General features: G+C 46.0%; 1 protein-coding gene across 1 annotated transcript in view; it reads left to right on the forward strand.

Annotated features, from left to right (window-relative positions):
- SSU72 (SSU72 homolog, RNA polymerase II CTD phosphatase) overlaps nt 1–17,428 on the forward strand; it is a 62,065-nt gene that overhangs the window by 17,538 nt on the left and 27,099 nt on the right. Inside the window, exon 2 of the mRNA XM_015406189.1 lies at nt 6,788–6,931. Coding sequence (XP_015261675.1) covers nt 6,788–6,931 — 144 coding nt within the window. The remainder of the gene's footprint in view (nt 1–6,787; nt 6,932–17,428) is intronic.

Genomic DNA, 17,428 nt, shown 5'->3' on the forward strand with positions numbered 1-17,428 from the left:
TTTGTAACCTAGGAGTTGCTTGTCCTCAGTGCACAGAAATTAGATCAATCTGATACCATACATATTTTTTAGAAATGATTTGAAAAATATTTGAACACCTTGTCTTAAAATATTTTATTCATCGTGTTAAAATAAAACATTCCATAATCAATTTTTTTCTTTTTTCAATTTTTCCAATTTTTTGGAAAGAAAAAAGGCTTCAGGGAAAAAACGGGAAAAACACGGGTTTTTCCCAAATTTTTCCAGTTTTTTTCCGGGCCTTCACATCTCTACCAGAGAGACAAACTTTATAAATGACACAGACAAACCCAGTTAACAATATTATTTTTTACTCAAATTACAAAAAAAAGCAATTGATTCCTAGGAGTGAAGGCAGTTGCTTTACTGGGGAATCCAGAAAAGCCCCAGTAAGTTTTCCCCCAAGGGATACCATACCCGCCCCCTAGCCATATCCTTTCATTTCTTGACAGCTTCAACCACACACAACTCACTATGTGCGCCCTGCAGCCCTCTGCCTTCCCTCCCTCACACCAATTGCTCACGGGCCGAATAAGAGCCCTAGATGGGCCAAATCTGGCCCCCGGGGCGTATGTTTGACACCCCTGCTCTAGCCAGTCTGCCCAGTCTGTGAGGCTGTTGCCTTGTTTCAAGGTAGGTTTATCACTAAAAGCACCTTAGAGTAAACTCTCTGAGCTTGCAGTTTTGACTTATGGTGTTGGGAAGCAGTAGAAGATTAAATGATTGGATTTGAGACTGCAAGACAACTTTGAAAGTGATGTGACTACCCCACCTTTCTCAGCCACGGTGCATAAACATTTTACGGGTTGCTTTAAACACACAAGATCCCCCGCTTTTATGTTTTTTAACAGTTTGTCAAGTTTCCTGTAAAATGCCATGGTTTAGCACAGGTGTTTGGGATGCGTCGTGTGGTGCTGTTTTCCCTCCTGGAATGTTGTCAGATGGGACGGGGGGGGGAGTGACGTCATCGTCATAGCCTCTTTACTAGTCACTGTTTAATTAGGGTAAGCCTTCCCATACATAGCTGTGAATCACAACCCTTTAGGTAGATAGGGCTCTTTGAGTTTGTGGCAGTTGTTTTGATTGGATACGCCCCTCTGTCCTCAGAGCTGAAACAAAATGCAAAAGCCTACTGTGTCCTCAAACGGAAGCAGCAGTTCTGCTGGCAGGCTGTATTGGCCTGTCTGGTGCGGTTCTGCTGACTTTGTCGCCAAGTTATGGCTATGCAGGAGACCACCGCAACAGTCCCAGTGCAGGAGAAAGTATGTCCCAATCTCTTTTCCGTGCTTAAGAGAGGAGGAGCACCCCCTCTCCTTTTCAGTGTTAATCCAAGGGGTATCTGACTAAGGGGATTTTTGACTCTCAAAAGATGATACCCCAAAAATCTTACCGGTCTCCAAGGTGCTACTGGACTTAGCTATACCACTGCAGACTAACACAGCTAGCCACGTGACACTATCTTGGGGGTAGTTATTTTTGCATGGTGGCTTTGCCCTCTCTCTGGTCACCACCCACCTAAATTGCTAAAGGCAGAGGAGCCCTGGGAGGGGGTTCTAAAGAAGATCTTCGAAAACAAAACCAGGAAAGCTTATATGGGTGGAGGTGGTAACCATGACCTGCTGTTAACCTCCTCCCTAAAATCTTGTTCATGAGTGCTTCTCAGTTCTGAGACTTGGGCAGGCAAGCGCCCACACAGTTTCAGGCATCTCTTCCCAGCCATAAGAGCTAGAAAGTCCGTTTTAGGAGGGGGGAAAAATGTAAGCAGGTATTCTCACAAACTCGAATTCTCCCTTCAGAACCATTTCTGTGCTGTCTATAAGTGGTAGGAACATAGATACTTATGCTTTCACACATGAAGGTTGAATATCAGAAACTTTACTGGAATATCAAGCTCAAGGGTTGGTCCATCTAGCACAGTATTGCCGCCTCTAACTGGGAGCGGCAGCTGTCCAGGGTCTCAGGCAGAGATAAGTATTTGGGGGCACCTGCTATTCAAGATCCTTTAGCTGGAGATGCTAGAGATTTGAACCTGGGTCGAGGGCAGGTAACATACTTGCTCTGCCCCAGGCCACAGTTCGTATATCCCTGAAATATCTACCCAATCGAGTCCTCATAGACACCCACGCCGCTTTAATATGATGGCACTCTCCTCCGCTACGGATGTCCAGTCATTTGGGGGACTGTAGCTATGCTTGGCTTTCTGCCAGCGTGCAGGAGGAGCACTTCCGCAAGCCACAAGTACTTGTGTAACATTGGGTAAGCATTTATGCAACCCGTGTGCCTCTGGCTCCCACTGAGTGGCGTTAACACAATTTCAACGTACTTATTTCCTGCTTCGGAGTGAGGCTAATAATTCCCTTGCGAGCTGACACAGCTGGAGATGGAAATGTCTTCGCCACCTGCAGTTAGTCATGTTCTGCGCAGCTCGGTTACTTTGGTGATTCACTAGCTTGGACTTGTGTTTTTTGTTTCCAAAAGTCAATCCCCGAGCCCCATAAGACCTAAATAAACTTGGAGCGGGAGCCGAGGCAAAGAAGCAGAAGCAGCTCCAGCCCCACTGAGGAAAGAAAACGGCAGCGTGCTGGGAATATTTCCTGCAAAAGCAGGGGCAGGCAGTCTTGCACTGCAGCGCCACTAGCTCGAGGAGTTAAATGTTTGCGCTTGACTGTTGAACTGGTAAATTTCAATAGCAGGAGACACTTGGTGATTAATCCAAGCTTTGTTTTATGACATGCTGATAGCAAGAAGGCGGTTTAACTGTGGCGCTCAAGTGTGACCATTTGAGAGCAACGCCATGTTGGATAACTGGCAGGTGATGGCTGCAAACTGTGGCTTGTCCATACAGGAGGCACCATGACTGTCTGACACGCAAACAGTATTCCCCTCAGAAAGCTAGTGTATTGGAGACTTCTTGATATTCTCCTGGTCTTCCGTGTACAGAGAGTGCTGTCAGGAAGAGCATTCCACTGTTTTGTGTTTGGCTGCCTGCATTCTGTGCTGCTACAGTCCAGGAACTGTCTTGCTGCCTCGCCTGTTGTTTGTGTAAATGAGGCCCGTTTTGAAAGACTCTGATGTAGCTTAATGGATCCCCACTGAAAGGGCACATACATGTGTTTGGGAGGCCAGATGGGGTTGGGTGGGCAGGGTGTGTGTGTGGGGGGGGGACACAAGTAATGGTAAGAGCGGGGTGGGTGTTTTGTGTTAGCTGAGCTTTCCTCAGCTGCAAAGCTGTTCACTGCCACACACACCCCCCCCCCAGCAGTTGCTTTGCAGACAGTTGTTTGAGTGCTCTGAATCCTCTGGAGTAACTGGGTACAGGCAGTCTTCTGAATCAAAGTCTCCACATACTCTCATTCTACTTTTGGGGTCTCTTGTTGCCTGTGAATCAGTAAGTTGGGGGTCTCCAGCTGGGCCATAGTAAGCTGCCGTTCAGCAGTATAACTACAGGTACACACACAGGGTCATTTCAACACAGCCATTGCCCCTGAATACACTCTTTGCTTTGTGTTCACAATCAGTGTGGCTAGATTCTTCAGCCACCTCCCTCCACTAGAGTTTCTGCATTAGTGATTTTAAAAAAAGATGTTCTTCTAATTTGGGACTGTGTGAGGTTGTGTGATTCTGTGTGTGTGTGTGTGTGTGTGTTTCCAGACATTTAAAGCTAGGGGTGTGCAAAAAAAAATTATGCCGGTATCTTTCAATTGGGTAAATCAGACCCGAAAAATATCGGTGAATGCCAAATTTCCCCAGTAAGATAACGGTAAAGTATTTGGATTGGGGTGATATTCGGTATTCCCGAATATATTCCACCACCAGATTTACACCACCAGAGGAAAAGGAGGCATGTTAAAATGCCTTCTTTCCCTCTGGTAGCCAGTAGAGATTTCCATGTCAATTTCACTCCAGTCAGCTGGGAGTGAAATTGACTAGGGAAAGCCATGGCTCTCTGCCTTCCCTTCTCCAGCTGACTGATGGTAGCCGGAGAAGGGCAGGCAGGGAAACTAGGCATGTTTAAAATGCCTTTCTCTCCCCGAGATTGGGGAGGGAAAGAAAGGCATTTAAACATGCCATCCCCCCACTTCTCCGAGCTTCTCCACAATAGCGGAGAGGCTCAGGGAAGGAAGAGGGCATGTTTGCATGCCTGAGTTCCCTGCCTGATCTTCTCCAGGTGCCTCGCGGCTGTGGGGCACCTGGAGAAGATCAGGCAGGGAACCAGGCATGTTTAAAATGCCTTTCTTTCCTTCCCCCACATCAGGGAGGTAAAGAAAGGCATTTAAACCGAACAGCTGGCTGGCGGCTCAGGCGGCTGTTAGGTTTTTTGATATAGCAAAATGAACCCGAAAAAACCCGGATAATTACGGCTTTTTTGGCTTCAGCTATACTGGTAGCCGAATACAGATCTCTGATTTGTATTCGGCTTATGCGATACCCCAAAAATACTGACAAGTTATTTTTCAGGAATTTTTTTGGTTCGGCTAAAGCCGAATGCACACCCCTGTTTAAAGTTTTATTTTTGTATCTTGAGCCATGGGAAAGAACTTTAAAATCTAAATGGACATCGGGGAAGTTCAGGGTTTGAACATAGTGGTATAATAAGTCAGGGATGCCAGCAAGTTCTGGAGTACCATGTCTTAGAAACACATCTGGTACATTGAGTCTCCTACTATCTGAGGGAATTTGAGTAGAGATTCTAGCGATCAAATCTATGCGGTTAATCCTACCATGGTGTTGATTCCCATTCCTGGATTACAGGATGCTTTTCTAAAGTGGACAGGTATGGTTTTGGGAGAGGAAAGAGACCCCCATAATCTAGTTTATTTAGAGTCATGAAAACTTTATGTCATTAATTGTCCCAGTATTGAAAAGGTTATCTTAATCAGCTAAATTCACCTGCCAGACCAACGTTCTCAATCATTTTAAACTGGGGAGGGGTGAGTGGGTGTCTTCTAAGCCATTCTAACTTCTGCCCCTTACCTGTCCAGAATGTGTGTGTGTGTGTGTGTGTGTGTGTGTGTATATACATATGTACACAGTTGCAGCTGAGCATTTGCACACTAGTGAAGAGGGATATTGAAATGCTTATACCTTTATTTTTCAGTACTTGTTGACAACATTAAACAGCAACAACCCCCGAACATCAACAGTGATACTCATGTATCTGTCATGCTCAGTTTTATTTAAGGGCTTTAATTTTACAGACCCACCTGGCAGGAAAAGGGGCAGGATAGGGAACCAGGCTAAGGGGGACTGGTATCGATGCCCTCCTAGTGAATGTGCCCCCCCCCAACTTCAAGAGGGCCATCCCAGAGTTTGCAGACCTATGTTCCAATGCTAGATTATTTCTCTTCCCTTGAATAGAGAGCATGGTGGATCAGTGCAGCAGGTTTTTTTAATCAGCTTGCCTGTATCTTGCAAGCTGGTTTGAATAACTGTATCTGGCAGGCTGTTTGCCGAGAAACAGAATTTTCCCCGGGGGAAGCGGCAAGCTTCAGAACTGCTATAGCAATATTTTGGTTGAGAGAGATCTTTGATTCTGTTTCCTAATGGTAAAACACTAAGAGAAAGCTTCCATTCTATTAGAAACAGTGCCCAATATTTAAACAAGTGGCTCTTCCCTCCCTCTTTCAGAAGCTGTTGCTCATCTGCAACAAGGGGAACGTTCTGTGGCTAGACTTTAGCAATCCAGCGTGGGCTAATTTGCCTCCTGTGGAAGAAGCAAAAGCAACTAAAAATAGTGCCAATTATTCACCGCACAACTGACTTCTGAGATTGCGGGGCCGTCTTTTTGAAATGACACGTGCATTCTGAAAAGGGCAGATATGGGCACTTGAAGATGGAGGCTTTGAAGGTCAGAAGTACTGCCTACTTAACAGTGTAATTGATGATTTTTTAAAAAAATTGCCAGCCTTTGAAAGGGCTGTGATTAGAATATTTGAAGAGACAACCACCCTGTGAAACTGGAGGAAGAACTAAACCGGTTCTTGGTCTCTTTCCATTTTCTTGGCTAGCTCAGGAAACAACCAAGGAGTGCTCTTAGTGCCTGTAGTTTGTTGAGGTTCCCTTTCGTGCCAATTTATGTTGGGATTAGGCTGTAAAAGTCGAAGCTTTAGAATTCAGGTCTGAATAATCGGAGCAATCTAATCACTTCATCGGTAATGATCAACAAATTAAAGTAAATTTATTTACCAGAGTTCTGGCGTAGGGTTATATTTGTATTGTATATTCTAGGATAATACTTGGTCTTTGTGAGCCCCCATAATGATGGAATTATGAGAATCTCGCCTTGGAAGGGATGCCACCACTGGAATAAGCCCCACAGATGCTAGGGGGAGTGGATACAGCACCTCAGAACGTAACCTTGGAAGGTTTGTAGGCCTATTGGGGAGGAGATATTTTTAACAGATCCTGGTTCCAGGTCGCCTGGGGATTTTAAAGATGAATAGTTAGTGAACTCCGTATTTTTACCCAGTTTCAGGTGGGCGTATATACGAGTGGTGAATCTGGATTTTTACATAATATCCAGTGCTTCATGAGGCATAAGAGTTTTGAACTGGGAGTGGACCCAGCTGGAAGCCAACAAAGATGGCCGTTGTTATGAAGCGATGTACAACGAGCTGCGTTTGCTAGCCTGTTACAGCTGTAAACCTCCCACATTCATTTTCCTCAAATGTTGTTAAGTGGTGTACTTTTTGGGGTAATTTCGGGCATGAAGATAGTGAATCCAGGCTAATTACACATCTCCCTCCCCCCTTCTTTTTTTGTCTTTCAGCAAACGTGGCTTCAGCGTTCGATCCTTTGGCACTGGGACTCATGTGAAACTGCCAGGACCTGCTCCGGACAAGCCAAACGTTTACGATTTCAAAACGACATACGATCAGATGTACAGTGATCTCCTTAGGAAAGACAAAGAACTGTATCCCTGCAGAATGCCCCTTTCAAAACCCCGCTGCTGCTCACCTTTGCGAAAGGTGTCTGTCGTCCATTTCCATAAGGAACATGCTGCTACTTGACTGTGGCAAGATCTTGGTATTTAACAGGTCTAGGCAGGGGCTTCAGATGCTGGAAGGGCTCTTAATGCTCCTGTTGATTGCTTCCCCTCCGTTTGAGTAGCGGTGCATGGGTCAGAATCGGTCAGAATCCTTAGGGGCAGATTAACGCCTCTTTCTCAGGATGCGTTTGTACTTCCATACTCTGAGTAACTGCATTGGATCTGCCCCCAAATTGGCGGCTCCACCGTAAATTGCCCTGAAATAATGAAATCACTGCTGCATGCTTGCAGCCACTTGATTTGACTCATGGTTTCAGATTGGTATGCGAGTCCTCTACTCAGGGTTATTCCCCCCCACCCCCAAGCTTCCTTCCTCTTACTAATTCTTCTTTTTGGCTTTCTTTTCTTCTCAGTCTCCCTGCTCCTGTGCGTAGCCACTGCTTTCCCAGACCTGTCCAGTTTCTGAGGCCATCTTTTAAGGTGTTCTGGCAGTTCTGCCTCACTAGGTTCTGAGCCGATGGCATCCAAAAACTCTTCTTCCCGTTCCATCTTTCTGTTCCTTCAAGGAAACTCAGGCCAGACCCCCTTAATGGTTTTATGCTACAGAGAAAACTGCTTCCTGTTTCTCCTCTCTCAACCTGCCTCCTTGGACTCTTTTCTAAGACCCCCCCCCCCCCAGTGCTCTGAGGTAGTGACTCAACCTTTTGATGGTGGAGCGTGGGGCATTTTCTGTGGCAGTTACTGTAGTGAAATGGTGGTGCAGATTCATCCTTAGAAACAGCTGAGTACGTCTGGCACCTTCCTCCATATCATTCCAGCGTACCATCCCTTGCCCAGTGCAAAGATCATTCTTTGCTGCGGGCAAGGCTGTGGATTGCCCCAAAGTGCGATGTAGTTCCAGAAGGAAGCAGGTAAGAATTAAAAAAAAAAATGAGGTCCTCCTGTGTCATGTCTACGAGGGAAATGTGCTCTTAGCTCTGACCGCGCCTTTTGGAGCAGTTAAAAATGCATCCTTTGAAGACCAGAGTTGCCGAGAATCACACACTCACCTGTATTCGCCACTCAGGGTATAGACTCAATATCATGAGTGCGTCGTTATTTTCCAGAATCCAGGGATTTTCTGTGGGCTTTTTGTTTTTTGCACAGGATTTAAAAGTCTGGCAAATTTGCACAGAATATAAGTCTGCTATCTATTCTTGCTGACCTGGTCCCTTTTTGTGAGATTTAACATGGGTGCCAACATCTTTTGAAGAGGGCACGTGGTCTAATAATGTGCAGCCTTCTCTTGCCTAGCTCTCAAAGCAAAACCAAAACTACATTTGGGGGGAGAGGAAGCTTAAATTGCCCACAGCTCCGAGTCTGTGCTGAACAAACATTGTGAAAATTTTGCAAACGTCAGTTATTGTAGCTCAAAACTTTTTTGTGGACTGGAATAGAAAGTTAAATTTTCCGGTCTTTTAGCGGCAACAGAATGCGCATAGGGAAAAAAAGATCCAGTGCTTTGCTGTCTGGAGCAAGGGCTATTCCAGTTAGCAGGAGGTCCCTGCCTTTCCCAGGAGCTGAACAGGAAGTAAAGGTGGGTGAGATACCATTGGCCAAGAGGACACACTCAGGGAAGTCCAGTTTTACAAGCAAATGCCCTCTAGGAGCAGACGGCTGTGTGCAGATGGGATATTCCTGTAGGGGTTTTCTTAAACAAAAAGATGGGGACTAAAGCTTGCTGTGGAGTTGGGAGCACATTGATAACCAGGAGCGCACCAAAATCAGTACAGTTAACAGCCTTGGCAGTAAGACCATCTAGTTGGTCAGTGGAACCAGGCCCCAGAGCGTGTTTAGGCTGGGATATGATGATCGGAGACTCAGGTTGTGCGGCATTGGGAGGCATCCGCTCCACAGCTCACCGTGACTTGTGTTGTCCGGGCAGAGTTCCAGCTTTGTATTTTGCCGGTGGGAAAACAATTAAACCTCGAAAGCCTGCAGCTCCTAGTAGTGGCGGTTTTCTTGACCTGAAGTAACTGCGCCACATACTGCTCTGGGCTCGTACCGCACACGTGGGTGTTGGGTCTGTTTCTACAGGGCCTGTACCTTTTGCCCAGTACTTCCTGTGATGTCAGGACTGGACGGGGACAACTTTGAACCTGTTGCCCTCAAAAACCTGTCCCCCCCCCCTCCCCGGCTGTCTTGCAGGCCTAGCTCTCACTGAGGTGGCTGATCTCTGTCCGGGCTGGATCACTTCAGCCCTGGGGTGGGGTGGGGTCCATCAATGGCCTGCTATCCTGCAGAAACGAGATGGGAAGAGACCCGGGCTGTCTGGCCGGCTGCCACCTGGCCCTTCCCTTCTTGGATCAACCAGTGATCGGCCACTTTGCAGAAAAGGAAAGGGCAAGAGTTGGCGAAGTCATTTGAGTTGGCCTGCTTTCACCGCACCGTAGCTGTCAGCTGCCTTAACCTTCCCTATCTACAAAGAAACCTAGGGTATAAATGTATTTTTCTAAAACTGACAAACGCCTTTGGCCCGTTCGTTCCCAAGAAAAAGTTTCCTGTGCTCTGAATACTTAATGCAGCCAGGGGAAGGCTAGGCTCGGAACCTTTTCTCTCCCTGTCAGATTAAATTTGCGTGCAGAGAACTTACTGTAAGGAAAATGGCATCCAGTTACAAGAGTCCCCAGCTGTTGCCTGAAGACCAGGTGTGGCTTGACTACCTCAGTGAGAACTCGGCCTTGGAAGTGGGAGGGACAGTCCTCATAGGACGAGTGGACCACTTTAAAGAGAACATTCAGGTCACTTGAGGACCCACATTTTCATTGGTTTCCCTGTTCACATACTGTGAACCTAGCACAAAAAAAAAAATAGTCCTTGAGTCCTCCTGTTTCCACCTGCAGTAGAGAAACTGCTAGTTCTCTTTCCTCTGGTGTTTTGCACTGTGGTCACCCAGCCCTATTTGGAAAGTGGAAGAAACACTTCCCTCATGTCCTGAAATCCTATGCAAAGAGACTAGCTGTTCCTTCTGGTTCTGTGGGCTGAATTGCAGCTGAGAAAGCAACAGACGTCCTGTACTGTACTGACTAATAATAACCCGTCCTAGGGCAGTCAGGCACAAGGGCAGATCTTTGGGCCAGAAGGTTTTTTGGGGGAAGGGTTGTGGATCATGATAAAAACAGCTGCTAGGGGCTACAGAGGAACAGAAGAAACGACAGCCCCGGGGAAAAGAAGCTGTGATAGCTAGGCCCTTTATCAGCAGACCTTCAGTCTCAGAAGAAGCACGGATGGCAGTCATCCTCCAGATGATTTGTCCTGTTCCCCCAGTTTCGCTTGCTTTCAGGTTCGTGGGGGCTTTGACTTCCAGACTGCGATGTCTGAAGCAGCAGCTCCTTCGTTTGCCTCAACTTGGTACCAGGGCACGAGCGGTACATGGGGGCATGTAGTCTCACGTCTTAGGACCAAGGGTGTTCTCCCTCTCTAGTGCAAGCTAGGCACACTGGTTATTTGCTTGGAAGGCTTTGGTTACCCCCATCTCCCCTCCCCTCCCCCTCCAGTCGAGGAAGCAGCCAACCCGACCAGGCAGGAAGCCCTACAGAGGTGAACGCCAAGAAGCCAAGGTAAAAAGCTGCTTAGAATGGCAAGGGGCGTGGGAAACCTTCCTTCTTTCCCCCTTCTCAGTTGGGGAATGCAGGTGTGGGCAAAACCTGTTTTTTCTTTTTTTGGGTGGGGGCATGAAAAATAGAAGAGCTTCTGGATTGCGATGACTTACATGCATAATGCATACCCATAAATGCAGCGTTCTCATATTCCTTCCCCCTTTAAGACGCTTTAAAACATAGGTTCCTCTGTAGAAGTCCCAGGAGATCTAGCAAGCAGCCACGGTTGACTAGCAGACAACACGGCTTGCGTGCTTGACACCTTGTGCACTGAATCCTTGACATTGCCCACTAAGAGTCCACAGAAAGCCCCTTTCCACGGAAAAGTTGTTGCTAGTCAAAGAAGCAGTACTGGGCTAGATATATTGTATACGAGGCAGTATATAAATGTTTTAAGTAAATACTCTTAAGCACCTCTGCTTATTTAAAACATACCGCCTTTCCACCCAAAAAACATCCCCAAGCAGCGGCCATGTGTATTTTACTTTATTTAAATCATTTATATGTTGCCTTTTCCCCTAAATAGGGTTCCCGAGCTAGGCTAAGGTTGTGGGAAACTCGTGCAGTTTCCTGTGAAGTTTATTGAGAGACGTTGGGCCAGTCCCCCTGTTTTCAGTTGAACCTATCTGACTGGGTTTTTAGGGTACAGTGGGGGAGTTAGCAAACCAGGTAGACAGTTGTAAGGGAAAATGGTTGGGTGATAGCTGGGTCCTTGGTTTAAACTCTACAAGGCAGTTTTATATATTGGAAGACCAGGAAGTGCATTTTTCCCTATGTCAGCTTAAAGCGGATTCCATTTAAAAACCAGAGTGGATGAACAGCAAAGGACAAGTGTGTGTTTGTCTGTAACCAGATTTTTCCCTAGAAGGCAGTCAGTTTCCTTGGTGAAAATGAATTTCAGTAGGATTCAGTTGTGAATTTTGCTAAGATCCATTTGCGCACTTGTTCCTTGTGACCGCAGCTAGCTGCTGGGTCATGTCAAGTGACTATAGCAAAGAATTCTTAATTGCAGGAAGAGGCTGTCAGCCATCAGTTAACCTGTTCTTAGAAAATTAATACGTACACGCAGTCACCTCCTCTGGTAGTCTGGGCACAGGCCCGCGATTCTGCACGCTCTACTGTCAACGGATTAAAAATACTGGCTGTTAATTACTGCAGGTGTCCCTAACGTGGTGCCCACGGGCACCATACCTCCCACCAGCACCTTTCCTGGTGCCCGAGTGCTTTGAGAAAGTGGGTGGGGCTAGATGGGGCTTTTGCTTAGCAGAACTTCTGATTGGCTGTGTAGATTAAAAGGCATCCCCCTGTTAAACAGGGCTTCAGCATTTCAGGCAGAAGAGGTACTGTTAGGGTTATACGTAACTTCGCTCCATGGCATTTTGTGGTTGGCTCCACCTCCCGCAGCAGCCATTTTGTGATTGTGTCCACTGCTCTGTGTCAGAATTCCAAAGGTGGCTGCAGCCCTGAAAGGTTGGGGAACCTCTGATCCATTGACTAAATTTAAAGTAGTCTTACATATTGCCAAAATGCCATGGTCCCTCAGAATGTTACATGTGAGAACGTACAATTGAATAAACCCGGCTACCCATTTAATACTTTTATTCCTTAAATATGGTAACACACCAGAAACAAAATGCATCAAACGTGTGCCCTCAACTGATGCTTAAAACTTCCCCCTCACCTATTCTAATGAATCAACAACCCTAATTGTGAATTCCATTTCTGTTAAAAAGCCTGCAATTGGTATTTGGGGACTTGTGCATGCAATGAATCCTGTTACACAGGCTGCTATACCCACCCCAAACTCTCTGGGCCCCAGTACTGCATGCCAGTGTTAGGAGTTTGATCCCAAACATAGGAACTTCGGTAGATCTTCCTGCCACTTCTTGGAGAGTAGTTTTAATGTTCATATAAGTAGTGGGTAGAGTTTAACATTATACAGTCTTCAGTGAGAACCAGTTTGGTGTAGTGGTTAAGAGTGGCAGACTCCAATCTGGGGAACCGGGTTTGATTCCGCACTCCTCCACATGAAGCCAGCTAGGTGATCTTGGGTCAGTCACAGTTCTCTCAGAGCTGTTCTCTCAAGAGCAGTTTCTCTCAGAGCTGTTTCAGCCCCACCTACCTCACAGGGTGTGTGTTGTGGGGAGGGGAAGGGAAAGGAGATTGTAAGCTGCTTTGAGACTCTGAGTGAAGGGCGGGGTATAAACCCAATCTCTTCTTCTGCATCTGTAGTAGTCTGTTAAAATTCCATCTACTTAACAAAATGGACATCTTCTGCACACTGCCCCAAATTAGGAAATGGTGTTCTATTTGGAGAACTTTAAGCAAATCCCACCCTATGTTTTGAGTGGTGTTTTTTAACTGTAAAACAAATGGTGTGTAGAATCTTGTCAAAACATTCTCAAGTGTTCATATTTAAGATGACAAATAGTTTAATTTCCTGCGCCCCACATGGAACCAAGAACTTATTTCAGACAACTCGAAGAGCTACAAAACCTGTTTCAGGGGTCTCTAACCTTTTTGAGCCTGTGGGCAGATTTGGGATTCTAACGCGGCACATTAAAAATAATGGCTGCCGTAGGAGGCAGAGCCAGCCTCAAAACGTTTCCCACAGCTTAACTTCATAAAACAGTGACAGCTGCTGTCAAAGCAACATTTTAAAAAACACACCGCCCATTAAAGCCTTAACTGGGCAAAACCCGTCTGGCCACACCTTCCTAAAAACATGTGGGCAGCAGAAAAAGTCTCTGGGCACCGTGGCATCCAGAGGTGCTGTGTTGGGGACCCCTGGCCTATGTGGTGAGAATGCGAAGAGGTGAAGTGCAAGTAAGAGATCTTATCTATTTCCTTCCTGTATGGACGTACTGCCAGTTTACCTTCATGGACAAAGACAGAAAAAAAATATGGAACGCTTCACGAATTTGCGTGTCATCCTTGCGCAGCACATATACTAAAATTGGAACGATACAGAGAAGATTAGCATGGCCCCTGCGCAAGGATGACACGCAAATTCGTGAAGCGTTCCATATTTTTTTCTGTCTTTGTCCATGAAGGTAAACTGGCAGTACGTCCATACAGGAAGGAAATAGATAAGATCTATGTGGTGAGAAGCCATCTTCTGTAACAGGACCATTAATCCCCTACACTATTAAAATGGCCAGGGCATACGTTTCACGACATTTTTTCAAGCCGCGTTCCATTTTTCTTTTCACTCAGTTCTTCTCCCCTCGAACACCCAATTCTTTAACTTAGAGTGGTCAAGCCCTTCAAAAACAGATGGACGCTTCACAATGCCAATTGCGATACGAAGTGACGCTTGCCATGTCACCAGTCTTGATTAAAACACTGGCGACAAGACAGCAATAGTGTGACAGCAACAGTCACGTAGACAAGCAAGACAGCAGAGAGCGATAAAAGACACGGTCAAGAGGTACACACCTCTTGGGGTTTTAATGGATAGCTCCATGAAAATGTCAACTCATTACGCAGCAGCGGTGAAAAATGCAAACGCCAGGCTGGGGACGATGAGGAAAGGAATTGAAAATTGCCAGTGGACATTGCGATGGCCCTCTAGCATTGATAGCTTTAAAAGGGAATTAGGTTCATGGAGGACAGGCTCATTAATGTCTTCTAGTCATGAAGAATGAAGGGAAGCTCCACATCCAAGGGCAGGGAACCTCTGAATACTGGCACTAGGGAGGTAGCATCAGGAGATGGCTATGACGTCTGACCTATCCACTGGCTGGCAACAGTATCCTGGTACAGACAGGTCCTGTCCATGGATTCACTCTGCATTGGGAGGGAGAATACATGTGTTTTGACCCCCTGCCATTCAGTGCGCGGACACTCTCTCCCCATGATCAGCAGTGTTCCAGAAACAGCATCATTGGAAAAGGACATACACATGGGGCGCTGCTTCTACAATTCAGAGGTGGCGAACTCATTTGTTATGGGGGCCAGATGTGACATAAATGTCACTTTGTTGGGCCAGCCCATGTGTGCCATAAAATAGAATGCCAGGCACCAGAGATCTAAACTTTTTTTAAGGACACAGGCAAACAATATTATTAACAATATTTTGTTTACTCTAAATATAAACAAAAGAAATTGATTCCTAGCAAAAAAAACCCCAATAAATGTATTCAATCACATGGAAGACTAGGTCCCCCCACCCCCGGGATAAAAGGGAGAGCACCTTATATTTCTTTACATACCAGTTGCTTGCAGGCCAGGTAAGATCCTTGGGTGGGCCGGTTCTGGCCCCTGGGCTTTATGTTTGACACCCCTGCTCTGTGTTCATCCCCCACACACCATGCAGCCACCACTGGGGATGGGTGAAGTGTGCTGGTGCCCATGGACACGCCCCCCCCCCCCGCCCGGTACTGTGAGGGTCGTGGTGGTCTGTTCTGAGCTTTTATGGAACAGGATGCGGGACGAGATGGATCACTGGTCTGATCCAGCAAGGCTGCCCTTCACATCACTAACCGCATAAAAATACGGCACTTCTTTTGCTTCGGTTGGGCACTTCCATCTTCCAACATAAGTAAAGAATGCAGTTGGGTAACCATAGATTGCAGAACCCACCCTTTTTTTGCCGTCAGGTCATAGCTGACCTATAGCGACCCCACTATTTCCTACTTCCATGTCACAATCCAACCCTGGTATTCCTCAGTGGCCTTCCTTCCAGGGCTGACCCTGCTTAGTTTCCGAGATCTGATGAAATCGGGCTATCTGGGGCTGTCCGGGTTATGGCTTTTCTTGCTTGCCCTTGTCAATTTCACTGTGGGCTTGTACAGAACCAGTAATGGTCCAGAGTGAATAATGTGCAACATTGATGTAGCAATTTTTAGTATTCAAAACATTTCACGTATGTCAGCTTGCTGTCTTCACTGCAGCCCATTAAGGTTAAGCAGCTGTACCCCCGTTGGGGGGGTTGAGAGAGGAAAGATTGCCTGACTTGTACCGTGTGAATCCATGGCAGTAGCAAGGTTTGAACCCGGGACTTCCTGAATCATACCTGTGGAATCTGTATCTGACCTTTTTGGCCTACAGGTTCACAAGGCAAGTAAAGTTAATGCGAAATTAAAACAAGGGAATTTAAAGGCAAGGAATGACATTTTGTAGCCTGAAAACTGAACACTTAAGGGCTGCTCCTTATGAGTTAATTCCAAAGTTATGGCTACCACCACAAAAATTTCATTTCTGGCACGTGCCCGGCTTCTCTCACAGCAGGAGGGTTTTGCTTTCTGATCCCACCTGGGGTTCACGTGGAGTTGAGCAAATGGTCTCATTCCGTCCTCTGCTAGCTCCGGAAGGAGGCTTTCAGCACCAGAGCACTTCAGGCGTAGGTCTTGTACATAAACATGATGCTGGGCATCTGTTTCAGAATTCTATGGGCTTTAAAATGTTTACACCCTGTCTTCTAGCGAGTTTTCAAGGCAGCTTATAGCATACTTAAAATACGATAAAACAATGTTAAATTATACCTGAACGCAGTCTAGGGACGTCAGTCTCTCTGGGAATTACAGCTCATCTCCAGACTACAGAGATCAGTTTCCCTGGAGAAAACGGATGCTTTGGAGGGTGAAGTCTGGCATTGTACCCCGCTGAGGTCCCTGACCTCCCGGGGCTTCATCCCCAAATCTCCAGGAGTTTCCCAACCTGTATTTGGCACCCCTACCTCCCATCCCTCATCCTTGCCCCGGGGGACCTGGCAACCCTGGAACCCAGCAAAAGACAAGAGCTACATTGGGGAGGCTTACAGCGGAATTGGTGAAATGAACCACCGTACTCCAGACATTCAAAGCCTTTTCAAGATAATGTAGGGTGGTGGTTAGCAGCTCCTGATGGAGGCTCTGGGTTCAAATCTCATTTCTCAAAAAAAAGGGGGGGGGAGAAACTAAACCAACCAAGCAAGAACCTCCAAAGGACGTTTAGAAAACGTGTTAAGGGCCAAAAGTTAAGGACATTAAATAGGTATAGACAAAAAAATATGTTTATTTCAAAGACATACAAAAACCTTGTAGGGGCCCAGATAAAGCCTCATAAAATGTCCAAAGTGACAAATGCACAAAAAAGAACAGTGTATGATGTGTTTTGGCACACGAGCTGCCTTCAGAGGTCAGATAATACAGAGTACAAAATACACCATGAAACAAAGTCCCTGTTGCACATGTAAGGCAATAAACAAATAGGACCAAAAATGGAATGTTACATATTGATGTTACATTGTCCCTGACCAGGCAGTTTTACTTGTACTCTTAGGACCTAAACTGGAAGGGTACATATTGGTACCAATATTATTTTCAGTATATGCATCTACTTCTGACACAAAGCCAGATATATTTGTGGCCTCAAATAAAAATCTTTTGGTGTGTCATTCAATTTCAGATTGGAACATTCCATTGTTGGTCCTAGATTGTTTATTGCCTTACATGTGTAACAGGCACTTAGTTTCATGGTGTATTTTGTACTCTACTATTTGATCTCTGAAGAAGGCTCTTGTGTGGTCATACACTGTTTTTTTTTGTGCATTTGTCATTTTAAACATTTTATGAGGTTTTATTTGGGCCCCTGCAAGGTTTTTATATGTCTTTGAAATAAACATATTTTTGTCTATCGCTATATATGTTTTTAACTTCTGGCCCTTAACAAGTATTCTAAACTAGCTTTGGAGGTTCAGTCTCGTTTCTGCCATGAATTCATTGGGTGGTTTTGGAAAAGGCCTCTGTGCTTCTCACCTCTTGTTTACTATGGAACCTATACGGCTGCTGCACGTCACATT

This window comes from Gekko japonicus, unplaced genomic scaffold (genome assembly GCF_001447785.1).
Source record: "Gekko japonicus isolate JY-2015 unplaced genomic scaffold, Gekko_japonicus_V1.1 scaffold1133, whole genome shotgun sequence".
Lineage (NCBI taxonomy): Eukaryota > Metazoa > Chordata > Lepidosauria > Squamata > Gekkonidae > Gekko > Gekko japonicus.